The sequence below is a fragment of the Martes martes genome (assembly GCF_963455335.1).
Source record: "Martes martes genome assembly, chromosome: 6".
NCBI lineage: Eukaryota > Metazoa > Chordata > Mammalia > Carnivora > Mustelidae > Martes > Martes martes.
The window spans coordinates 115,369,855-115,396,467 of NC_137893.1; the positions used below are offsets into that span (position 1 = coordinate 115,369,855).

Here is a 26,613-nt window from a genome sequence, read left to right on the forward strand (position 1 = left end):
TAGCTATCCTCTCTGTGGTCCCTCCCCTGAGTTACGACTTGATTCCTTTTGCCCTAAACTACAGTAATACTCTACATCTCCACTTGGACTTCTTGCCTCAGTCTCTCCTGTCCAACAGAACTTTCTGTGATGATGCAAATGTTTCATACTTGCACTGTTCAGTAGGGTAGCCTCTGCCGCATATGGCTATTGAGCACTTGAAATGTAGCTAATGCAACTGAGGGACTGATTTTTTCATTTTAGTTTATTTTAATTACATTTAAATAGCCACAGGTAGCCAGTGGCTACCATATTGAACAGTATACCCCTAGATCATACCACTGACACCATTCATCCTCCCAAAAAACCTCCTTGTGCCTATGACAAGTCCTGCTCAAGCACTTTTTTCTTTCCATCGTGGTAAGTGTAGTCTTTGATCCCCATCCCCTCTTTCACCCATTCCTCCCACCTCCCTCTAGTAACCATCCTCTTATTGTCTATAGTTAAGAGTTTCCTTGATTGTCTGTCTCTCTCTCTTCCTTTGCTCATTTGTTTTGTAAAATTCCACATAAGAGAGAAATCATATGGTATTTGTCTTTCTCTGACTTACTTCCCTTAGCATCATACTCTTTAGCTCCATCTATGTTGTTGCAAATGGCAAGATTTCATTCTTTTTATGGCTGAATAATATTCCATTATATAATATATACCACATCTTCTTTACCCATTCATCTAGCAGTGGACACTTGGGCTGCTTCCATAGTTTGGCTATTGTAAATAATGCTGCAATAAACATAGGGGTACATGTTTCCCTTTGGATTAGTGTTGTATTTGGGGGATAAATACCCAGTAGTGCATTACTGGATTGTAGAGTAGTTCTATTTTTCATTTTCTGAGGAACATCCATATTGTTTTCCACAGCAGCTGTACCAGTTTGCATGCCCACCAACAGTGCAAGAAGGTTCCTTTTTATCCACATTCTTCCCAATACTTGTTTCTTGTGTTTTTAACTGTAGCCATTCTGACAAGTGTAGGTGATAAACTCATTGTGGGTTTGGTTTGCATTTCCCTGATGATGAGTGATGTGGAGCATCTTTTCGTGTGTCTGTTGGTCATCTAGATGTTTTCTTTGGAGAAATGTCTGTTAAAGTTTTCTGCCTATTTTTAATTGGATTAGTTATCAATAATAACTAATAATAATAGTAATAAGTAACTAATAATATTAGTTATTATTAGTTATTAGTCTTAATTGGGTATTGAGTTGTATCTGTTCTTTATAGATTTTGGACACTAACCCTTTATTAGATATGTCATTGGCAAATATCTTCTCCCATTCTGTAGGTTGTCTTTTAGTTTTGTTGATTGTTTCCTTCACTGTCCAGAAATTTTTTATTTTGATGGAGTCCAAATAATTTATTTCTTCTTGTATTTGCCTTGCCTTAGGAGACATATCTAGAAAAAAATGTTGCTATGGCCAATGTCAGAGAAATTACTGCCTGTGCTCTCTTCAAGGATTTTTATGGTTTTAAGTTTCACACTTAGGTCTTTATTGCATTTTGAGTTTATTTTTATGTATGGTATAAGAAAGGGATCCAATTTCATTCTTTTGTATGTTGCTGTCCAGTTTTCCCAACACCATTTGTTGAAAAGACTGTCTTTTCCACACTGTGTATTCATTCCTCCTTTGTCAAAAATTGATTGACCATATAATTGTGGGTTTATTTCTGGGCTTTCTATTCTATTCCATTGATCTATGTGTCTACTTTTATACCAGTACCATATTGTTTTAATTACTGTTGCTTTGTAAAATAACTTGAAGTTTGGAATTGTGATACCCCCAGTTTTGTTTTTCATTTTTAAGATTGCTGTGGCTATGTGGGGTCTTTTGTGGTTCCATAAAAATTTTAGAATTGTTTGTCCTAATACTGTGAGAAATGCTGTTTCAAACACTTTAAATAGCTAAAAAGTCCAAGTTCAGTGCAGATATTCAAGACCCTCCAGGAATAGGCCTCAATCCACTTTTTGGGGCTTGACACTGACTTCATGCAGATATTTTTTTTTTTTTAAGATTTGTTTTATATATTTTAGAGAGACTGTGCCTGTGAGCAGGGGAAGGAATAGAGGGGGAGGGGCAAAGGGTGTAGGAGAGAAACTCAAGCAGACTCTCTGCTGAACACAGAACTGAAGGCAGGGCTCCACCTCACAACTATGAGGTCATAACCTAAGCTGAAATCAAGAGTCAGACACTCAACCCACTGAGCCACCCAGGCTCTCCTTTACTCAGATTATTAAATTACTTGCTTTATATTATCTTTGTGATTTTATCTTGTTCTCTTCCTTCAATACCTTATTCTCCTCTCTGTCCCCAGTTTAGACAGAGCAAAGTTCATCTCTCCCCAAGGAGGCCTTTCTCATCCCCCTAGGTTGAATTGTTAATCCCACTTGTAGGAGATCACATGGTATTAGAATGTGGCATGATTTTAGAATCAGAAAGACAGGGTTCAGGTTCTGGCTCAGCTATTTAAGCCTTTTATGACTCTGAGAAACTCACTAAACTCATCAGTAAAATGGGTATCATCATCATGAGGAAAAGAGTACCTCTCTTGAGATGATGTGTGAGAAGAACCTGGCATATGGCAAAGCAGCAATAAATGTTAATATCTCCTGTCTTTCCCACCTCTCAACTCTTAGAGCACTATATTTTGGAATTTTTAGTCTATTGAGCTATAGAGTCTTTGTCCTTTTTAATCCCCATAACACCTAGCATTCAACAAATGTTAGTGGAACACTAAATTAATTGACCACAGATGAAATACCATGTGAATTCTGAAGCAGAAACAAATGAAGGCCAAGAGAACATATGGTAGAAATTTATAAAATTGTGAAAATAAAAGCAGACAGACTTACCAAAACTTAGTCTGGTAGGTGGGAGCTACCTCTTGAAATATAAATGATGTAGATTGAAGACAATAGAATGAAACCCTACTTTCTGTAAGTGAACTAGTGGGATCCAATACCTCCAAAGAGCATGACAACAGAAAATATAAATACTTTCACTTGGGAAGAGAGTTAGAGAAATTCTTGGGGGATAAACTATAATATGTGATAGGATAGCATGAGGGTATTTCGTAGCTTCGACAACAAGACTCTTGGTTCAGAGGTCACACGCTGATGGTCCATAGGCTGAATCTGGCCTGCAGAGGGGTTTTGTTAGATATGCTCTGTGTTGGAAAAAAAAAAAAAGTATAAAGTAATTGACAACATTTCAGAGTTAGAAGACTTCAGATAAAAATCTGCAATAGTCACTCATCTTGAGAAAGATCAGACCTGGCCTGGCTGGGCCCCACTTGCCCCGTGCAAGGAGCTGTTGTTGCCTTCATCAGTCCCACTGTTCCCTCTGTGCCTCAATGTCTATATGTTGCCTGCTTTACGCCAACCCTGCCTTGGTACCACTTTCAGAAGGAAAATGCTAGATTTGAAACCCTGGATCCAACCCAGGATGGCAGTTTTTATAATCTCAGTATAATTGGCAGGTTAATTAGGCTCTTTCAGTTGCCAGGAACAGCTCTCTTCCAGCAATGGAAGCTTATTTTAAGATTACACAGGAAAAGTAAGGATGACTGGATGAATAGTCCTATGGACGGGGGAAGAAAAGGAAAAATACTACCTGTTTTAATGTATAGTTCTGTTTTTTCTGCGGAAAACACATATTACTAATTCTCTTGAGTGGTACATTGTAAAATACCTCTTCTGTTCTCTTCTATATTCCCCAATCACATGCCCACTTTTTTTTTTTTAAATATTTTTTATGCTAATTATACTTTTAATTAATTAATTAATGACACAAAAACCAGAAAATTGGTAAATGAAAACATTAAAAAACATCTCTGAATATAAGTAGAAAATAAGATGAATATAGATAGAAAAAAATCAGTCTAACTTGTATAGGTTTTGCTTAAAAAATTAAATAAAAAATTGGAGAAAGTACAGTTAACTCTTGAACAAAATGGACTGACCAGCACTAGTCCACTTGTACTGAATTGTTTGTTTAAGTTGATAGCAAAAGCCATAGGCATTTATTTACAATTGACCACCCTAGTCTCCCCAGGACCAAATCAAGGGCAACTGGTGCTAAAATTGTGCCTACTGCCTTCATAATACCCAGGGAGGCCCACCAAGGTTGTCAGTAGCCCACAGGGCTCCCAAGACCTGGCAGCGTTTCAGATCATGGTTGTGCCCACAGGATGGTCTGTAGAGCACCCGAGCCTGGCATACAAGAGGACAGGCTGAAGCAGAGAAACATGCCCAGAGTATAGGTATGGCCCTGTACTGGGAGCCTCATGCCCTTGATGCCCCTGTGGCACCCCCAGTTCTTTACACACCATCACATGCCCACTTTATTGAATTTGTGATCGTTAGTTCATAGGTGTTATACAACACACGAGTGCTTTGAGGGTAAAAATACAATCTACGTCTACAGCCCAGTTAGTTAATTTCTCAAAATGTATAAAGTAATTGACTTGGTTTTATCACCCATAAAATGAGCATAATAGCCGTATTAGGATTGTCATGGAAATTATGTGAAATAACTCATGAAAAAAATCGAGTGCAATGCTTGGTATATAACAAGTGCTCTATAAATATTGCTGCTGATGATGATGACACATGATCATTCTGAAGGAAAACAAAGCTGCTGGTACATTAAACTTGTTTTCAGCCTCACTTATAAAAGAACTACTTGGGTAATCTACATATGTTGTGTGTTTACCCAGGTATCTTATATATCTATAGATAGATACATCGATATATATGCTTTTCCACATTTACGTGGAAGCAATTTAGTTTATGCTTTTTTTATTGTTCAAAAACATGATGAGGGACACCTGGGTGGCTCATTCAGTTAAGCATCTGACTCTCGATTTCTGCTCAGGTCATGAAATCAGGGTCATGAGATCAAGCCCAGCATCAGGCTCGTGCTCGGTGAGGAGTCAGCTTGAGATTCCTTCTCCTTCTCCCTCTGTCCCTCCCCCTGCCCACACTCTCTCACATGATCTCTCTCTAAAATAAATAAATAAATACAGTCTTTAAAAAATAGACAAACAAACATAGATGATCAAGAATGATTATACTTTCTCCCAGAAATAGACCTGTAGCCATCCACAGTAACTGCTACTTCTCATTTTCTTAAAAGAGCAGAATGATATAGATTTTTAAAACTTAATGTGACCCAGGGCACCTGGGTGGCTCAGTCGGTTAAGCATCTGCCTTTGGCTCAGGTCATGATCCCAGGGTCCTGAGATCAAGGCCCACATCGGGGCTCCTTGCTCAGCGGGGAGCCTGCCTCCCCCCCCCCACCTGCCTCTCTGCCTACTTGTGATCTCTATCTGTCAAATAAATAAATAAAATCTTTCAAATTTAACGGTCTTAGAGACCACGTGTTCCAACCATGTTATTTTATGCATGAAACCAAAGGAAAACTGACCCTCAGTTTCTGAGACGCTTGCTCCTAACCATATAGCTAGTTAGAAAAACAGCCTGGGCTGGAACCCGAGTCTCTTGATAGCCCATGCAATGTTTTTTCTGCTACACCATGGTGCCACTAGCTGGTACTTTCCAGCAATATTCTGGCACCTGGGGATATAGCCGTGAACAAAGTCCTGCCTCTTGGGCTTCTATTTTAGTAAGGGAAACAGACAATGGACAAATATTGAATCAGGTCCTGACAAGCGCTATGAAGAAAAGGAAGGGATAAAGGGAAGAAGATACTGTATTGACCACTTCACCTTCAGGGTTTGTGGTGAAAATTGATGGTTCTACTGACTTTTACCTCATAATCATTTCCTCCGCAACGTAGCAATATAATTGAACATAAAGAAAACTAGGTTTCCTAGCAAGACGTTTGGGTTCTAGTCCTGACTCTAATTATTAAACAACCAAGGCTGTTGAAACTTTTAGGTCTCCCTGTTTGGAAAATGAGACTAATACACACCTTGCGTTTTTTATAGGTGGATTTGAGTATAAAATTATACAAGAGAAAGTTTTTATTAAGACAGCAATGTGTTGGGAAGCCTGGGTGGCTCAGTCTGGTTAGGTGTCTGCCTTCGGCTCAGGGCATGATCCTAGGGTCCTGGGGTCGAGTCCTGCATCCAGCTCCTTGCTTAGCGGGGAAACTTCTTCTCCCTCTACCTCTACTGATGCCCCTGTTTGTGCTCTCTCTCTCTCTCTCTGATAAATCAATCAATCAACCAATCAATCTTTTAAAAAAAAAGACAGCAAGTGTTATGCAAATACCAGATATTATTTTATGGAAATTTAATTTCCATAAGAATGTGCCAAGAATCTAGATTTTTTTAAAACTGTTTTTTGTTTGATCTCTTCCTACTCAACCAGGAATGTTGCAACCAGAGAGGAACCCCGAGGGTTTTGGCTATAAATACAGGCAAAATTCTTTCACATATGATGTCAAGCGAGATGTGTACAATGAGGAGACCTTTCAACAGGAACACAGAAGGAAGAGTATTTCCTCTGGGAACTTGGACATCGACATCACCACGTTCAGACACCACGTCCAGTGCCGGTGGGTGTAGGGGGTCATTCAGCTGCCTCCAAGCTAGCAGCACCAAAATGCTACTTTACTCCTTCAGTGCCTAACTTCTGTCTTCCTCCTCTGAATTCCTATCTTTGGGATCCTTAGGCTGCTGTGTGATTTTTCTTCAGTTGGTTTGCTTATGGTTTGTCCTGTAGCACCCTCTTGATTATAAATTTCTTGGATGTCCCTAACAGCATTTATGGATGATATTTAATAAATACATCATTTGATTAGCGACTATTACCAGTCTCCTAAAAACAGCCACAGAAGCAGCGATGGTCGACTAAGTACTGGTAGCAGAATGAGATCCTTCTAACCTCATATCCCATGGACCCTAGGCAGTACTTGTGCAACCGTACAATGTAGAACTCACTGCCTCTGATAGTCACTGGGACTATGTGGGTCCTCCAGTTCAAGGGCCCTTAGCCTGTTTTTGTGCTGTCAACCTTGTAGCAGGCTGGTAAAGCTAATGGACATCTTTGCAGGATAATTTTTTTTTACTTAAAAAATTGTGGTAAAATACATATAACAGAAAATCAGCCATTTTAACCAGTCTTAAATGTACAAATCAGCAACATTAATGACATTTCACGATGTTCTGCAACCACTGTTTTCAAAACCTTTTCGTCACCCCAAATAGAAACTTTGTACCCATTAAGCAATAATTCCCCATTGTCCCCTCCTCCTCATCCCTGGTAACCTCTCCTCTCTGTTCTGTCCCTATGCTTCTTCTAGATAATTTATTTAAGTGTAATCATGCAATTTTTGTCTTTCCTCTCTGGTTGATTTCACTTAGCATGATGTTTTCACGCTTCAACTATGTTGTAGCGTGGATCAGTACTTCATTTCATTTTATGGCTGATGATATCCCATTGTACATAAATATCGTATTTTGCATATCCATTCATCTGTTGGTGCACCCTTGGGTTGTTTGCACTTTTTGGCTATTGCGAATAGTGCTGCCATGAATATTGGCATAGAGTATCTGTTGGAGAACCTGTCTTCAACTCTGTCAGGTATATAACTGAAAGTAGAATTGTTGGATCTTATGGTGACTCTATGTTTAATTTTTTGAAGAACTAGACTTTTTCATACAAGCTACACCACTGTACATTCTCACTAGCAATGTACAAGTGTTTTTGCTCTGTATCCTTTTCAACTTGTGTTATTTTTCCTTTTTTTTTTTTTTTTTTAATTATAGCCATCCTATCAGGCATGAAGTGGTATCTCATTGTGGGGTTTGGTTTGGTTTGTTTGTTTGTTTTTTTTTTGCATTTCCCTAAGAACTAAATATGTTGAGATCTCTTCATGTGCTTACTGGTTGTTTTTATATCTTCTTTAAAGAAATGTCTATTTACCTCTTTTAAAATTAGGTTGTCTTTTTATTGTTGAGTTGTAGTAGTTCTGTACATATCCTAGATACTAAACCCTTATCAGATATATGATTTGCAAATATTTTCTTCCATTCTGTGGACTGTCTTTTCTGTGGGTTGATAGTATCATTTGGTGCACCAGTTTATAATTTTCATGAGATCCGGTCTACCCAATTTTTGTTTTGTTGCCTATGATTTTGGTGACATCTTTAAGAAACTATTGGGAAATCCAAGATTATGAAGATTTTCTTCTATGTTTTCTTCTATAAGTTTTATAGTTTTCAGCTCTTAAATTTAGATTCTTGATCCATTTTGAGTTAATTTTGTATATAGTATAAAGTTAGGGTCTGACTTCATTCTTTCAATATGGAGATGCCATTTTCCCAGAACCATTTGTTGAAGAGACAGCTCTTGGGATGCCTGGGTGGCTTAGTTGGTTAAGCGGCTGCCTTCGACTCAGGTCATGATCCCAGCGTCCTGGGATCGAGTCCCACATCGGGCTCCCTGCTCCGTGGGGAACCTGCTTCTCTCTCTCCCTCTGCCTGCCTCTTTGCCTGCTTGTGCTCTCTCTCTCTCTCTCTCTCACTGTCAAATAAATAAATAAAATCTTTAAAAAGAAGAAGAAGAAGAAGAAGAGACAGCTCTTTCCCCATTGAATGGTCTTGGCCAGAATATTTTTTTAAAGCATAAAATACATAGGGCTATAAAGTAAACCAACTAGGTTGAAATACAGTTATCAAAATATTTTAAAATACCACAATAATGTTATTTAGTAATATGGATCTAATAACTATCATAATTTCAAGGTAGTGATGAACATAAATGATATCTTAAGATCTCTGCAGCAATTTGAATATAATATGAAAATTTGCAGTTTCTATTGGTGACAAAGGTTCTACTGATACTACAGTGGCTTGTTGTCAATATTCATAATTGATGGAAATGCTTAATTTCAGTTAGGAGGTAATGAAAATAAAGGTATAATATTCCCTAAGTTCACATACCTACAAATTCTATCTACAGACCCATGGGGGCGGGTCCACAGACCTCAGGTGAGGGACCCTTTGTAACCTACATCATTATATCAACCCTAAGTATTCAAGCTGTCTTCACTCACACTTGGGATTTATCAGTCTTTCTCATCCCTTGACTTATCACTACAGTTGGCCTGTGTTGGGTGACAAGGGAGGAAGGCCTCCACACAGCCCTATTGTAGACCTTCCTTCTCTGAGGCATTCTCCCTTGTCCATATCCTACCTTTTGTAAGTTGTGGTCTTGGAGACCCTCCCCAGTCCTACATCACTATTCTCATTTTCTCTACTCCAGATGGGTCAGAGGTCATGTGTCAAAGAGGGGATTTAGGGGCACATTGACTTTGTCTCTACAAAAGGAGAATCTTTTCCTGACTTTTACTCCATCATAAAAAGGTACTACTGAAGAAATTTCAGCCTAACTCCCCCCAACCTGCCCTATCCTTAGACACTTAAATCTGATCAGTTCTACATCCCAGATCCTTATTTCTGAAACATACAATTGTATCCACTTTTGGATTTTTAACATGAAAGGTTGCACAACTCTGTGGTTAAGAGCAAGGCTCAGAAGCCAGATTGCCTGGTTATGAATCCCAGTTCTGCTGCTTCCCAACCGCGTGACCTTAGGTAAGCTATCTAACCCTACTTTGCCTCAGTTTCCTTATCTGTAAAAATGGGGATGATATTAGCATCTACTTGACTGTGAAGATTCAAAGAGTATTTGTAAGGCACCTAGCAAATAAAAAACATGATTTTAGGTGGGGTTTTTTTAGTAAAAAAAAAAAAGTCTCTGAACTCTACCTCTTCTTCTTCTTCTTTTTTTTTTTTTTTTAAGACTTATTTATTTGAGAGAGAGAAAAAGAAAGCAAGTTGGGAGAGGGTCAGAGGAGAGAATCTTCATGCAGACTCCGCTCTGAGCATGGAGTATGACACCGGACTCGATCTCATGACCCATGAGATCATGATCTGAGCTGAAACCAAGAGTCAGACACTCAACCAACTGAGCCACCCAGGTGCCACAACCACCTGTCACAACCACTTGTCTGTCTTTTCTACAGAAAACTTCATCTCTTTCCTCATCTTCTCCCTTTCCATTATTAGCAACTACAAATATTCCCTTTCTTGTCAAAATGCCCCGGTCCTTTCACATAGACTCTTACATTCCTCACTTTTAGGATGCCCTGAATAAAATCCAGATTCGTGTCAAAATGCTTATACTGCGTCCCCCCCCCTCACTGCCCCCCCCCGCGTGCACACACACACACACACACACACACATTGGCTTTAATTCCTATCCCTCTAGCTCCTTCCTTGATTTTCTTTCAGGTCTAGAGTCCCATCATTCCATGTCCACTGTATTATTTTTCCATGCTAAAGAGCTTTGATGACTCTGCCTAGGGTGGCTTGTCTTCTGCCCAGTGGTACATGGTAGAGAGGGGATCAGATGAAGGAAAAAATTGTCCCCATGACATGCTCTGCTCTCCCCTTTGGGGGCCATAATTGGAGAAAGCACCCTAGGTATCCTTGCCTAACATCCAAGGACTCTCATAAAAACAGCAGTGTGATGTTCCTTCCAAACCAATGATCTTATTCCTGGCTCCCAAACAGAATTTAATAGCTGTCAATATGAACTATGGTGGTAATAGAGTGGAGAGAACACTGAAGTAAGAATCAGAAGACCTGGTTTGTAGCCCCAGCTCTGTCCACACAACTGTGACCTTGGAAAAATCACTTACACTTATTTGGCCTCAATTACCTTAGGGGGAGTAATGCTCATAGCTGTGAGAGTCAAACATGTGAAATTCTTTTATGAGCACACATTTTAGCTTTGCTACACAAAAGTTCTATTTGTTACTATAGCCAAATCCCAGTTATCCAACTATAGCTCATACATAAAAAATCTTCATACTTTTGGCTTTCAGCCCATACTAAGATTTAACTAGTGAAAAGCAATTTAAAACCATATTAGTTTTACTGGTTGATTGATTAACCAATTGACTAACAATGATTCTGCTGTTTTAGATTTAGATTTAGATTTAGAGGTTAATGTAGGTTTTCTCAATCTCAGCATCAGTAACATTTTGGACCAGAAAATCGTCTCTGGGAGCACCTGGGTGGCTCAGTGGGTTAAGCCTCTGCACTTCAGCTCAGGTCATGATCTCAGCGTCCTGGGATCAAGCCCTGCATCCAGTTCTCTGCTCAGCGGGGAGCCTGTTTCCCCCTCTCTCTTTGCCTGCCTCTCTGACTACTTGTGATCTCTGTCAAATAAATAAATAAAATCTTAAAAAAAAAAAAGAAAAGAAAATTGTTTCCGGCATGGGGGCTGTCCTATGCAATACAAGATGTGTAGCAAAATCCCTGCCCTCTACCCACCAGATACCAATAGCACCCTCTCCCTCAGTTGTGACAACCAAAAATGTCTCCAGACTTTGCCAAATGTCTCCTGGATAACAAAATTGGTTCTGATTGATGTCCACTAGGTTAAAGGATAATAAAGCTTTATTTTATTGCCTTTCCTTTATATGGCCAGCTCCTAAAGTGCAGGATTCCATTACCTACCTTTTCTATAAATTTCTACATACTACAGATCAAAGCGGCATAGAGTTACTATTCAGTAAAGAAAATTGGTATATGGGAATGATGTGGACATCTTAATGGCCCCTGCCTTCCACCAGTATCACATCTCAAAACACTGTCCTTATCAAGAGAAAACAGTAAGAGTCCATTTTCCATTTTCCTACTGGAAAATTTGTGGGTTTCATTCTTTCCAAACATCCTGTTTCGTATGCTAGATGATAAGGCTTAGTTCTTCTCATATATATATATATATATATATATATATATATATGGCATTTGGTTCTCAATCAGAAGTGATTTTTGTCCCCCACAGAACACTTGGCAATGTTTAGAGACGCTTTGGGGTGTCACAACTGGGGGAGGGGGTGCTATTGGCATCTGGTAGGTAAAGGCCAGGGATGCTGCTAGCCATCCTACAGGTCGCAGGACACACCCACCACAACAAAGAATTATCTAGTCCACTGTGTCAGAATGTCAATAAAGCTGACAAGAAACACTGCTATATGGGAATAGTTATGCACTGGGCCTTTTCTTGGCTATGTGGGCTTTTTCTTTGGAAAATCTTATCAAGTCTCTGTTCTTCTTTCTCACAGCTGCTCATGGCACAAGTTCTTAAGATGCATAATAACGATCTTTCCTTTCCTGGAGTGGGTGTGTTTGTATCGGTTCAAGGATTGGCTTCTTGGAGACTTACTTGCTGGTATAACTGTTGGCCTCATGCAAGTTCCCCAAGGTAAGGAAGATTCAAAGCCTCTTCACCCACAACCTGTCAGACCTGGTCTGCTCACCCAGAGTAAACAATTAGTAAACAATTACCTGTGTTAGATGATTGGAAAGAAGGAGGTGAATTCCATTCACGTTACTACCATCTGTTCCCTTACCTGCCAGATTTCTAACTCTTCCAGGGTGGGTTCCAAAACATTAAGTTAGTTTTGGGGCACCTGGGTGGTTAAGCATCTGACTCTTGGTTTCAGCTCAGGTCATGACCTCAGGGCTGTGGGACGGAGGCTTCTGTCTGGCATCACACTCAGCAGGGAATCAGCTTGAGATCCTCTCCCTCTCCCTCTGCCCTTACCCCCCCTCCCAGCGCATATGCACACTCTCTCAAATAAAATAAATCTTTAAGAAAAAAAATAAACTCAGTTAGTTTAGATAGAATACTTTCAAGAGTATTTGCAATGCTCATTCAATGTTGTTTTGGCTTTTTTTGTTTTGTTTTGGTTTGGTTTTGCTTAATTAGTTATTTCATACTCACACAACTACAATAGACCTCACTTGGCATTGGTTTTCCTTAGGAAGGTAAAGCATAGGAAACACAGCATGCTAGCATCTCTTCAGTAAGTTACACACAAAGCAGTCCAGACACCACTCTTTGGTCTTCCAAGTGGCAGTTCAGGTAGAAGACAGTAAGATCACACAGACAGAGGTGCAGGAATTATCATGGGCTTCAGAAGCCTCATTTCCTGAATAGGAAACAACATCTCTCATAATTCTCATAACTTGTTTCCAGGGTCCCACAAACGGCATGGCGAGTTACAAGAGTTATTGCACTCAGAATATCAAAGCTAACGATTCCCACTGTATATTTATCCTTCATTCACAGATCAGCATGGTCCAGATAGAGTAGACTAATAAGGCTCATTTTTACCATAACCAGTATTGGCTGGTAACACAGCTGACATCCCACCATTACTGGGCTTCCGAAGAAACAGTAGAAAGTTAACCCAATATCAAATTTATCCGCAGAGAAAGAGAAAAGATTTTATTAATCCTTTACTCACAGTAGTTTGCAACTACTACATAGTATTTAAATTAATACTACATAGTATGTATGTATGTATGTATGTATTTATTTTAAGATTTTATTTATTTGACAGACAGAGATCACAAGTAGGCAGAGAGGCAGGCAGAGAGAGAGACGCAGGCTCCCTACTGAGCAGAAAGCCCAATGCGGAGCTTGATCCCAGGACTCTGAGATCATGACCTGAGCTGAAGGCAGAGGCTTCAACCCACTGAGCCACGTAGGCGCCCCTACTACATAGTATTTAAATCCTATTCCTTTATTCTCCTGGGGCCCATCAGACAGGTTTGAAACCTGTTATTGTATGGCTTGTACGAAGCATGAGAGAGGCCAAGCAAAGGGGCGAGAGGTAGCTAACAACCAACTCCAGGACAAGGCGATTAGTTGGAGAAAGGGGATCCCCCTTTTTTTTTTAAGATTTTATTTATTTATTTGAGAGAGAGAGAAAGAGAGAGAGTGCATCAGAGGGGAGAGGGCCAGAGGGAGAAGCAAACTTCTTGCTGAACAGGGAGCCCGATGTGGGACTCAATCCTGGGACTCCAGGATCATGACCTGAGCCAAAGGCAGTTGCTTAACCAACTGAGCCACCCAGACATCCCAGGGATACCTTTTTAAATACTCAATTAACTATTCTGCAGGAAAATTTACTTTTCTTCCCCCTTTTGGTGTTCAATTCTATAAATTTAAACACATGCATGGATTTATATAACCACCAACACAACAAAGATACAAAACAGTTCTGTCAACCCCAAAACACTCTTATGCCATTCCTTTTAGTCCCATCCACCCCTGGCAAAACCTGATCTGTTCTCTATCACCACAGTTATGCCTTTTTGAGAATATCATCTAAATGGATTCAGGGAGTATGTAACTCTCGAAGGCTGGCTGCTTCAATTCCATACGTTGTCTTTGAAATTAATGGAAATTGTGATGTGCATCAATAGCTTGTTCCTTTTCATTCCTGAGTAATTGTCCATTGCCCTGACATATCACAGCTAGTTTACCCATTCACTTGTTGGGAGACATTTCATGGCTAGTTTTTGGTTGTCAAAAATAAAGTTGTTATGAACATTCATGTATCATTGGTCATATGGTAGCTATGTGTGTAACATCCTAAGAAACTGCCAAATTGTTTTCCAGAGGGGCTGTACCTACCATTGTTCATCCCTACCAGCAATGTACAAGAGTTCTAGTTCCTCCATACCCTTCACTTGATGATGTCTGTATTTTTTTAATTAAACTTCCTATTTTTAGATAATTACAGATTCACAAGGGATGCCCGGGTGGTGCATTTGGTTGAGTGTCTGACTGTTTGTTTTGGCTTAGGTCATGATCTGAGGGTTGTGAGATTGAGCCCCATGTGGGCTCCATGCTTGGTGTGGAGTCTACCTGAGATTCTCTCTCTTCCTCTCTGCCTGTCTTCTCTTCTTCCCACTTGTGCTCAATCTCTCTCTCTCTCTTTCAAATAAATAAATCTTTAAAAAATTATAGATTCACATACATTTGTAAGAGACTACAGAGACATTCCTTGTATCCTTTTCCTACTTTCCCCAGTGGTAACATCTTACAAAACTACAGTTCAGTTTCACAACCAGGATATTAACATTGATATAGTCAAGATACAGAACATTTCTACCACAAGGAATCCCTCATGTTGCCCTTTTATAGTTATCCCCACTTGACCCTTGCCCCCATCCCCTCCTTAACCCTGGCAACCACTAATCTGTTCTTCATGTCTAGAATGTTATCCTTTCAAGAAAGTTATATGAAGAGCCATACAGTTGAAATTCTTTGAGACTGCCTTTGTTTCACTCTTCTTAATTCCCTACAGATTCATCTAGGTTTTTGTATGTATCAGTAGTTTTTTCCTTTTTGTTACTAAGTAAAATTCTGTGGTATGGATGTGCCATAGTTTATTTAAACATTCACCCTTGAAGTGTATCTCGATTGTTTCTGGGTTTTGGCTATTACAAATATAGCTGTTTTGAACATTTGTGCACAGGTTAATGAACATAGTCTTCATTTCTATGGGATAAGAGATCAGGGGCACAGTTGTGGGATTGTAGAATAGTTGCATCTTTAGATTTTTAAGAAACTGCCAGCTTTTTTCTAGAATGGGTGTATCATTTTATATTCCCACCAGCATGAGTGGTCTATGAGTGATCTAGTTGCTCTGTATCCTCACTAGCATTTGGTGTTGTCACTACTTTTTTTGGGGGGGGGTCCATCCTAATAGGGGTGTCTGAGACCTCATTGTGGTTTGTTTGCATTTCCCTAATGCCTTGTGATGTTTAAGATTTTTCCCTATGCTAATTCCCCACTCGTGTGTGTGTCTATGTATATATATACATATATATACTTTTTTTTTTAAGATTTATTTATTTATTTGACAGAGACACAGTGAGAGAGGGAACACAAGCACAGGGAGTGGGAGAAGGAGAAGCAGTCTTCCCACTGAGCAGGGAGTCTGATATGGGACTCTATCCCAGGACCCTGGGATCATGACCTGAGCCCAAGGCAGACTTAATGACTGAGCCCCCCTGGGGCCCCTCCCACCTTTATATTTAAATGAGATGGCTCTTCCTGTCTTTTGCTCATGTTCTAACTCAGATTATTTGCATTTTCACCATTGAGTTTCAAGAGTTATTTTTATATTCTAGATATTAGTCCTTTGTCTTTTATGTTTTATAAATTTTTTCTCCCAATCTGTAGCCTGTCTTTTCATCCTTCCAACAGAGTACTTACAGGGCAAAATTCTTATTTTGATGAAAGCTAGTTTTTATTATCTTTTATTGTAACCATTCTAAGAGGTATGTAGTGATGTCTCCTTATGGGTTGAATTTGTATTTCCCTAATGGCTAATGAAGTTGAACATCTTTTCATGTTCATTTTTGCTATCCTCATATCCTTTTTTTAAAGATCTGTATTTATTTATTATTTTAGAGAAAGAGAACATGAGCTGGAAGGGAAGAGGGAGAGGGAGAGAGAATCTCAAGCAGACTCCACACCGGGCATAGAGCCCCACATGGGGCTCAATCTCACAACCCTGAAATCACAATCTGGGACAAAACCAAGAGTCAGACACTCAACCAACTGCACCATCCAGGCACCCCTATCCTCATATCTTCTTTAGTGAAGTGCCTGTTCGACTCTTTTGCCCATTTTTTTAGTTGGAAAAAAACCTTGTTTTCTTACTGTTAATTTTTGAGACTTCTTTATATATTCTGGATACAAATCCTTTGTCAATATGTAGTTTGGAAATACTTTCAGTCTGTAGCTTATCTTTTCATTCTCTGATAATGTGTTTAACAGAACAAAAGGCTTTAATTTTGATGAAGTACAATTTATCCATTTTTTTCCTTTTGTGGATCATGCTTTTCCTATCATATATAAGAACCTTTTACCTAACTCCCAGGTCACAAAGATTTTCTTTTATGTTTTCTTTTAAAAGTCTTATAGCTTTATGTTTTACGTTTAGATCTATGATCTATTTTGAGTTAATCTTTACATAAAGTGTGAAGTTTAGGTCAAGGTTTATTTTTTGTTACATATTCAACATCATTTTTAAAGAAGGCTATTGCTCATTGAATTGTTTTTGCACTTTTGTCAAAGATCAAACAACCATATTTTTGTGGGTCTATTTCTGGACTCTATTCTGTTCTATTGATCTACTTGTCTTTCCCTTTACCTATATCATGTTTTGATTATTGTATCTTTATAATGAGTCTAAAAATTGGGTTGTGTGATCCCTCTAATTTTGTTGTTTTCCAAAATTGTTTTAGCTTAAAATTTATATAAATTTTAGCATCAGCTTCTTTATATCTACCAAAAAAATCCTTTTTTTAAAAGATTTTATTTACTTATTGACAGAGAGAGAGGTCACAAGAAGCCAGGCAGAGAGAAAGGGGGAAGCAGGCTCCCTGCTGAGCTGAGAGCCCGATGCAGGGCTCGATCCCAGGACTCTGAGCTGATGACCTGAGCTGAAGGCTGAGGCTTAACCCATTGAGCCACCCAGGTGCCCCCACAAAAAAAAAAAAAAAAATCCTATTGTGATATTGATGGCTGTTGCATTAAGCCCATAGATCACTTTGGGGATAACTGATACCTTTATTATGTTGAGTTTCTAATCCATGATCATAGTATATCTCTCCATTTATTTTGGTCTTCTTTGATTTCCTTCATTAGCATTTGTAGATTCCAGCATACAGATCTTACACATGTTTTGTTAGAATTATATCTAAGCATTTCATTTGGAGGAGTTATTGTTTGTAGTAATTAAAAACAGTTTTGTTTTCCAGTTGTTCATTGTTTACATATAGAAATACAATTGATTTTTGTGTTCACCTTGTATCCTGCAACTCATTTACTAACTCTAATAATCTTTTTTCCTTGGGGTTTACTACATTGATAATCATGTCACCTATAAATAAGAACAGTTGTATTTCTTTTTAATCTGAATGGCCTTTATGACTTTTTCTTGCTTATTGTGCTAGCTAAGATTTCCAGTACTATGCTGAAAAAGAGTGGTGAGAATAGACATTTTTGCCATGTTCCTGATCTTAGGAGGGAAAGCATTCAATCTTTCACCATTAAGTATGATATTAGCTGTAGGATTTTTGTAGATGCCCTTATTAGGTGAAGGAAATTTCCATCTATTCTAGCTTGCTGAGAATTTTTATCTTGAACGGATGGTGTATTTTCTCAAATGCTTCTTCTGCATTGTTGACATGAGCATGTGATTTTTCTCTTTAGAATATTAATATAGTAGATTACATTAATTGACTTTTAAATATTGAACCAGCCTTGCATTCCCAATATAAAGGAGTATCTTGTAAAATTTCCATGTGGCAGCTATAAACCAAAATGTTCCATTTGTATGGGTACATTCACTTCCAGAAAAGTATCAGAAAGTCTCTAGAGAGCTATAATGGAAGACCTGAACTCTTGGGCCTGATGCTTTAACTGTGAGTCCTCTACTGACTCCCACTTATCAAAGGTCCTTCATTTATGGTGAAAATTGAGGCCATCCCATTGCTAAAGTACCAAATCATCAGTGTAATTTCATACCAAAGGGAGAATAGATATATAAGTTTACCTGATTCCAGCATAGTGTCTAACACATAGTGGGTACACAAGATCTTTCATGAATAATAATAATTACATAACTACATGAATGAGTGAATCTGAGCAACTCTTGCTAACTAAGGGATTGTATATTATTTTAAGTAGTGTGAATAATGAAATAATTTGTTGTATAAATAATTCAAAAGTTTTATTTATACTTAAATAGGTAGTATCTGACAACTTAATAATTTCCTTCAAATGAAACAAAAATACTACATGGCAAAGAACTTATTTAAAAAGTTCTAGGTATTGGTCCACCTGGGTGGCTCAGTGGGTTAAAGCCTCTGCCTTCGGCTCAGGTCATGATCCCAGGGTCCTGGGATTGAGCCCCACATCGGGCTCTCTGCTCAGCAGGGAGCCTGCTTCCCTCTCTCTCTCTGCCTGCCTCTCTGCCTACTTGTGATCTCTGTCTGTCAAATAAAAAATAAAATCTTTTTTAAAAATTTAAAAATTAAAAATTAAAAATAATAAAAAGTTCTAGATCTTCCTTACAGTACAATTCCAATTTATAAACATAAAAGAAGGTAGAAAATCACCATTAGGGAAACACCACACTAGTGATTTTCATGGATAAAATCCACTAACAGATGTTAAAATTAGTGGGTAAAAGTTTGCAAACTATGTAAGGAGATCTGTGTAGTTTTGAAGAATCTTTCTCAAGATAATTGCTAACTACTTCTCTACTCTACAGTGGAGAACTTGAGAGAAACAACCTGAACCAAGTGATCAATGCTATGTCATCACCAGTAGTAAGACATACAGAGATTTTATGATCCTGTGATATGACACACTAAGAAGGACACAACATTATGTCTGTGGCATTCTTGCCAAAAACATGTAAACTTGTACTATCACACAGAAACTAAAGACCACCCCAGAATGAGGAGCATTTGGCAAAATAATTGATCTGTTAGTATTCTTTCAAAGTGTCAAAATCAAGTAAAGACTGAGGAACTATTACAGATTGCAGGGCTGAGGAGAAATAACAACTAAAATGAATGTGGGACTCTGGATAGAGTCCCTAACAAAAAATGGAAATTAGTGGAATAACTAATGAGAGTCAAATAAAGTCTTTAGTTAATTTATAATGTTAATTTCCTGATTCTGATAATTATACAATGACTATATAAAATACTAACATTACAAGCTAAGTAAAGATTAATGGAAACTCTTATTTTTAAAACTTTTCTGTAAGTCTAAAATTAATTCAAAATTTAACAATTTTTTAAGGTAGTGGGAAGTTTGGAAACTTGGTTTCCCTTTATTTCTCCACAACCTAAGCTTAACCAAGATTAGACCACTTAGTTCTCAGGGTCCCAACAAGTAATTCTCTCACTTCCCTGTATTGGTAAGTCATTTGAAATCCTACATTTCAGGGTGCCTGGGTGGCTCAGTTAGTTGGGTAGCCAACTCCTAATTTCAGCTCAGGTCATGATCTTGGGGTCCTGGGATTGAACCCTGCCATCTGGGTCTGCTCTCAGCAGGGAGTCTGCTTGAGTATTCTCTCTTCCTCTCCCTCTGCCCCTCCTCCTGCTTACTCTCTCTCTAAAATAAATGAATAAATCTTAAAAAAAAAAAAGAGAGAGAGAGAAAGAGAACCTACATTTCAATAGACTTTCTCTTTGTGCTCTATGTTGCTTATCAAGAGTAAATAAGGGATGGGACACCTGACTGGCTCAGTCGGTGGGCCGTGCAATTCTTAATCCCAGAGTCATGAGTTTAAGCCCCACACTGAGTATAGAGCTTACTTAAAAAATAAATCAATATGACATATATATTTTTAAAGAGTAAATAGGGGCTATTCAACATTATATTTGAATTCATAGGCAGCACATTAAAGCCAGAAAAAGAAATATCAGTATAAAGATTGTAAAGGAAGAAATAAAACTTCATTAGTTATAGATGAGGATTTTTCTAATGAAGAAAATAATCTACAAATAATTAATAGAACTAATAAGACTTTATCTAGTTTGCTGGATACAAGATCAGTATATAAAAATCAAGTATATTCTTACATACCTGCAGGGAACAGATAGTGAAATTTTTTTTTAAAAAGGTAACATTTAGGGGCGCCTGGGTGGCTCAGTGGGTTAAAGCCGCTGCCTTCGGCTCGGGTCATGATCCCAGGGTCCTGGGATCAAGCCCCGCATCCGGCTCTCCGCTCAGCAGGGAACCTGCTTCCTCCTCTCTTTCTCTGCCTGCCTCTCTGCCTACTTGTGATCTGTCTGTCAAATAAATAATAAAAAAAAATTTTTTTTTAAAAAAAAGATAACATTTACCAAAAGCATAAAAAATATGGAATAAGTTGTAATGAAACTAAGAAAAGATATGTAAGTCCTCTTTAGAGAAATTATAGTTTACTGAGTAATATTAATTAACTAACTTAATTGAAATTAATGGAGAAATAGCATGTCCAGGAGTTAGAAGACTCAATATTTAAAGATCTCGGTTCTCTCAAAATAAACTTCATAGATTCATTACAATGTTAATGTAGATCCCAACAGCATTTTTTTAAAAGATTTTATTTATTTATTTGATAGACAGAGACCACAAGTAGGCAGAGAGGCAGGCAGAGAGAGAGGGGGAAGCAGGCTCCATGCTGAGCAGAGATCCCGATGCGGGGCTCGATCCCAGGGCCCTGAGATCATGACCTGAGCTGAAGGCAGAGGCTTTAACCCACTGAGCCACCCAGGCGCCCCCCTCAACAGCATTTTTTTAATGGAACATTATAAGCAGATTCTAAAATGTATGTGTAAATGCAAAAAGCCAAGAATGGCCATATTCTTTTGAAAGAATAGCATGGGAAGACCTGCTCCTCCAATTATCAAGACTTAATATAAAGTTATAATATTTAAGATAATGTCCACCAAAAGTAGACAGAATAAATAAACATTCTTATATGTGTATATTGGAATACATGCAAGGAACATGAGCAATCTCAGGCACTCACCACAACATGGCGTGGTCCTATACACATGATATTGAGCAAAAGAAGCAGAAATAAAAATTACATACAGTGTAACTCCATTAATATAAAATTCAAACTCAGGCACCTGGGTGGCTCAGTCATTAAGCATCTGCCTTCGGTTCAAGTCATGATCCCAGGGTCCTGGGATCGAGCCCCGCATCGGGCTCCCTGCTCAGCAGAAAGCCTGCTTCTCCCTCTCCCACTTTCCCTGCTTGTGTTCCCTCTCTTGTTGTGTCCCTCTCTGTCAAATGAATAAATTCCTTTAAAAAAAAAAAATATATATATATATATATAATTCAAACTGAAAATTCATGCTGAACTAAACTCTGTTGTTTAGAAATATGTATACTACTGGTAAAACTATAAAGAAAAGCAAATAAATTTTTATCACCAAGTCAAGATAATGAATACCTTTGTGGGAACAGGTGGAATTATAACAAAGACCTGGATGGTGGTAACAAAGGTGTTTGTTTTATAAGTATTCATTCAGCTCAACATCTATTTTTTTTTAAGATTTATTTATTTATTTGAGAGAAAGGGAGAGAGTGCATGTGAGAGGCTCATGAGTTAAGGGAGGAGCAGAGGGAGAGAATCCCAAGCAGACTCCTCCTGAGCACAGAACACAACCCAGGGCTTGATCCCACACCCTGAGCCGAAACCAAGTTTAGTTGCTCAGCAGACTGAGCCACCCAGGCACCCCATCAACATTTATTTTAATGCACTTTCTATATGTATACTATATTTCATAATAAAAGTAGGCATTTTTGACTTAAATTATCAAAACTATTACTAAACTGATTCCTATAAAATAGCAAGACAGTGTGGTATTACAGTGACAATCAGACCAATGGAACAGAAAAGAGTCATACAAATATATGTTGCATACTTTATATCAGATGTTTCACTATAGAAACAAACTTCTTAATGAATAATATGAAACAATTGGATACTTACATGAAAAAATAATTTTTAGGAGCACCTGGGTGGCTCAGCCAGTTAAGTGTATGACTCTTGATCTCAGCTCAGCTCTTGATCTCAGGGTCATGAATTCAAGCCCCACACTGGGCTCCATGCTGGGTGTGCAGGAACCTACTAAAAACAACAAAAACAGCACCAAAAACCCACAATTTTTAGACATCTTCCCTATGCCATACATAAAAATCTATTGCTGGTAGATTAAAGACCTAAATGTGAGAGGTAAAACAATATTTTTAGAATTATGTAGAAGAATATTTTCATGATCTTGAAGTAGAAAATGATTTCTCAAAGACAACATAAGAAGCACTAGCCTACTTAAAAGGAAAAGACTAATAAATTGAATTAAGTAAAAGTCTTGTTCATTCAAAGACACATAAAGATTGAACGACAAACCATAGAATTGGAGAGGTATTTGTAATACATGTACCCAACAAAGGATTTAAATCTGTAATATATATACTTCTACAAATCTGTAAGAAACAACTCAATGAGACTGATCAACATTACTGACAATCAGTGAAGCGAAAAGTGAGGTTCAAATGAGTTACACACTAACTCATACACACTAAAATTTAAAACCTGACAATATCATGTGCTAACACAGATGCAGATGATGGGAACTGTCATACAATGCTGGTGGGAGTGTAAGTTGTATAACCATTTGGAAAACAGGTCGGCATTTTCTGGCAAAATGCCCCAGCAATTATGCTTCAGAATATAGAATCCCAAGGAACTTGTACTTTGATGCACCAAGAGGCATGTACAAGAATATTCATGGCAATGTTGTTCAAAGTGGCACCAAACTGGGAACAAAGACAGGAGACTGTGCAAGCCTGGAGACAAAGAAAATAGGGAGATAGCTGCCTTGGACCCTGATGTTTTTTTTAGTTCCGGTTCCAGTCTCTGATGAGGCCTAACTGTCCTTTGTACACTTTTAGTAAATTTCCTGTTTTGCTTAAGCTAATTTGAGCAATTTTTCTGTGTGGGGGGAGGGGGTTGAGGGAGGTGGTTTGGTTTTTTGTTTTTGCAATCATTAGAACCTTGCTTAGGAAAAAAAATGTGGAAGGAGAAACTATAAATTACAAAGATCCAAGAGACCTATCAACCAATGTGAGAACTTCATTTGAATCTGATAAATATTGTCAAAGATAGTACAACATATAATAGCAAAAGTTTTTTTTAAAGATCACCCCAAATCTTTGGCTGAAGGTTTCTCATGTGGTTATAGTCAAGCTGTCGGTCATCTCAAGGCTCCACAGAGGCTGGAGATCAGTCTTCAGGCTCACTCGTGTGTCTGCTGACAGGCCTGGGTTTCTCACCTTGTGGGCCTCCATCTCCAAGAGCACTTGAGTGCCCTCCTAATATGGCAGCTGGCAGGATCAGCTACATGAATATATTCAGAATCCAAAAAATATTCAAAATATTCAGAATTTCAAGATGGTCAGAGTAGAGCATTAAGCCAAGTGTGGTGCCTTCTAAGCCCTGTTTAATTGTATAGGTCACACATTCTTGAAGCCAACTGTGGCAGCTGGTGGCCTAGATGAAAGAGACAGTGAGTCAAAGAGCAACCAAGATAGAATCCACAGTCTTCTTGCAATCTACTCTCAAAAGTGACATCCTATCATCTTTATTGTAGTCTGTTTATGAGATGCAAGTTACTAGGTCCATCCCACACTTAAGGGGTGAGGATGACACAGAGGCAGGAAAACTAATTAGCCATTACAGATCATCTTAGGGGTTCTCTACTGCAACAACCATTTATGAAATAAGCAGGGAAATTTGACCATTGACTGGATATTTGATAGAGAACCATTATTAATTTATTAGGTATAATGATGGTATTGTAGTTAAATTAAAAGAGGGTATTCTAGGGCACCTGAGTGGCTCAGCTGGTTGAGTATCTGCCTTCGGCTCAGGTCATGATCCTAGAGGCCTGGGATCAAGTCCTGCCCTGGGCTCCCTACTTGGTGGGGAATCTGCTTCTCCCTCTCCTTCTCCCTCTCCCTCTCCCTCCGCCTCTGCCCCTGTTCATGCTACCTTTCTCAAATAAATAAAATAGTTAAAAATAAATAAGTGAAATAAAAGAGGGTCTTCTTTTGGGGCACCTGGTTGGCTCAGTCAGTAGAGCACGAGACTCTTGATATCAGGGTCATGAGTTTGAGCCCCACATTGGGTGTAGAGATTACTTCAAAAAAAAATAAGAGAGTTGGGGTGCCTGGGTGGCTCAGTCTTAAGTGTCTGCCTTCGGCTCAGGTCCTGATCGCAGGGTCCTGGGATCGAGCCCCGCATCGGGCTCCCTGCTCAGCGGGAAGCCTGCTTCTCCTTCTCCCACTCCCCCTGTTTGTGTTTCCTCTCTCGCTGTGTCTCTCTCTGTCAAATAAATAAATAAAATCTTTTAAAAAAAAATAAGAGGGTCTTCTTTTAAAGATATGTACTGAAATATCATCAGATGAAATAATTTCCTGTCTTGGATTTGCTTAAAAATAATATGAAGTGGGAGAGGAGTGAGGGAATAGATGTGACAAGATTGGCCATGAGTTGACCACTGTTGAAGCAGGTGATGGGTATAATGGGAGCCCATTATACTCTGTTTTTGTACGTGTTTGAACTTCTACACACACACACACACACACACACACACACACACAGAGCCTTTCTTGTCTAAGACACTAAATTGGCTCACTGAACTCATAACTGAATTCAAGCGAGCACATGGTATGATGTAAATTGAAAATAGACCACACAGGGGTGCCTGGGTGGCTCAGTCGGTTGGTTGTTAGACTCTTGATTTTGGCTCAGGATCATGAGATCGAGCCACGCATGGAGCTCCATGCTGGGAAGGAGCCTGCTCAAGGTTCTCTCTCTCTCTCACCCTCTGCCCCACCCCAATCTTCCCCTGCCCCTGCACATGTACACGTTCTCTCTCTCTCTCCTCTCTCTCTCTTTCAAAAAAAAAAAGAAGAAGAAGAAGATACACCCTTAGGGCAGGAGCTGTGGGCTTCTTACATCAAAGGATGAAAGGATGACACCATGCACGTTAATCCATTTGCTTCAAAATTTCCAAATTCTCATGGTGTTCTTGGAAAAGTAAGCAAGCATTGAAGGAGTTGCTGAAGAAAGAGACCTAAGTGATTGTCATATGAAAGAGGGACTGCACATACCAATATGGAATCAAGCCAATTACATATGATTCTTCACTTGTTCTCCAGCTTTATTTCCAGTCCTGGAGGATGCCCGGGCCTTCTGCTATTAGACAAGGTGTGAAATGGGGCTGCTTCTCAGCTGCTGGAATCAGAGGTCTTATTGTTGTGACATCTGTTTTCCATGATTAGCATGAAGACCTTGAAAGGAGAGGTGTTTAAGCCTGTGATTTAGAACTGGGGTGTAAAATCATGTGGTAAAGTAGGAGGAGAAGCTAGATATCAAAGGAGGTAATAAAAGGCACTAATGACGGGCTGCAGGTTAAGAGATCTTATTACCACACTTAGCAGCTAGACACGTAGATCATTTTTGTTTTCAATATTCTTTACGGTTTTTGTTAGAGGTGACTTTGAAAAGCCAGCCTAACTTTTCTTACTTGAATTATCTTGTTTTTCAGCCCTGACATTTAGCTTGCTGACGAGGCAACTGATTCCTCCTCTCAATGTCTGTTATGCGGCTTTCTGTTCTTCAGTAATTTACATCATTTTGGGATCATGTCATCAAATGTCCATTGGTGAGTTCAGCACTAGAACTACAGGGGGTGGATGGACTTTCTGCCTCAATCATTTCCTTATTGCTATGTTTAAGGTAGGATAAAAGGAGGCAGAAGATGGACATTCTATCCATAGGGTGAGTGTTCAGATTTCAGAGATTGTGCCATTATCAATGTCACTGCCAGACAGAGTCGGCTAGCTCTTTCCCAAAGGAATTAGACAGCAGGGGTACTTTCCCTAGTGAAATTAACACACATTGAAATCTGACTGCCCTCAACCCAGAAGATCCAGAGGCAAGTTTGCCAATATTCCTAGAGTAGATCCATCTTTCAGCTGGACCTATAATAACCCAAGTCCATGGGCCTACATTTCAATAACTATATTAGCTTATTAATTTACAATGAGAAAAGGCTGTCATGTAATCAAAGCACTCAAATCCATAGGACAAGCGCTTTCCTTCCCTGAGTCAAAAGTACATCTACTAATTTATAATTAGAA

At 38.8% G+C, this 26,613-nt stretch overlaps 1 protein-coding gene across 1 annotated transcript in view; it reads left to right on the forward strand.

Annotated features, from left to right (window-relative positions):
* Positions 1-26,613, forward strand: part of SLC26A8 (solute carrier family 26 member 8) — a gene marked incomplete at its 3' end in the record, with an annotated part of 77,311 nt that overhangs the window by 4,583 nt on the left and 46,115 nt on the right. The window contains exons 2-4 of the mRNA XM_080805932.1: positions 6,370-6,556; positions 12,143-12,282; positions 26,019-26,135. Coding sequence (XP_080662058.1) covers positions 6,370-6,556; positions 12,143-12,282; positions 26,019-26,135 — 444 coding nt within the window. The remainder of the gene's footprint in view (positions 1-6,369; positions 6,557-12,142; positions 12,283-26,018; positions 26,136-26,613) is intronic.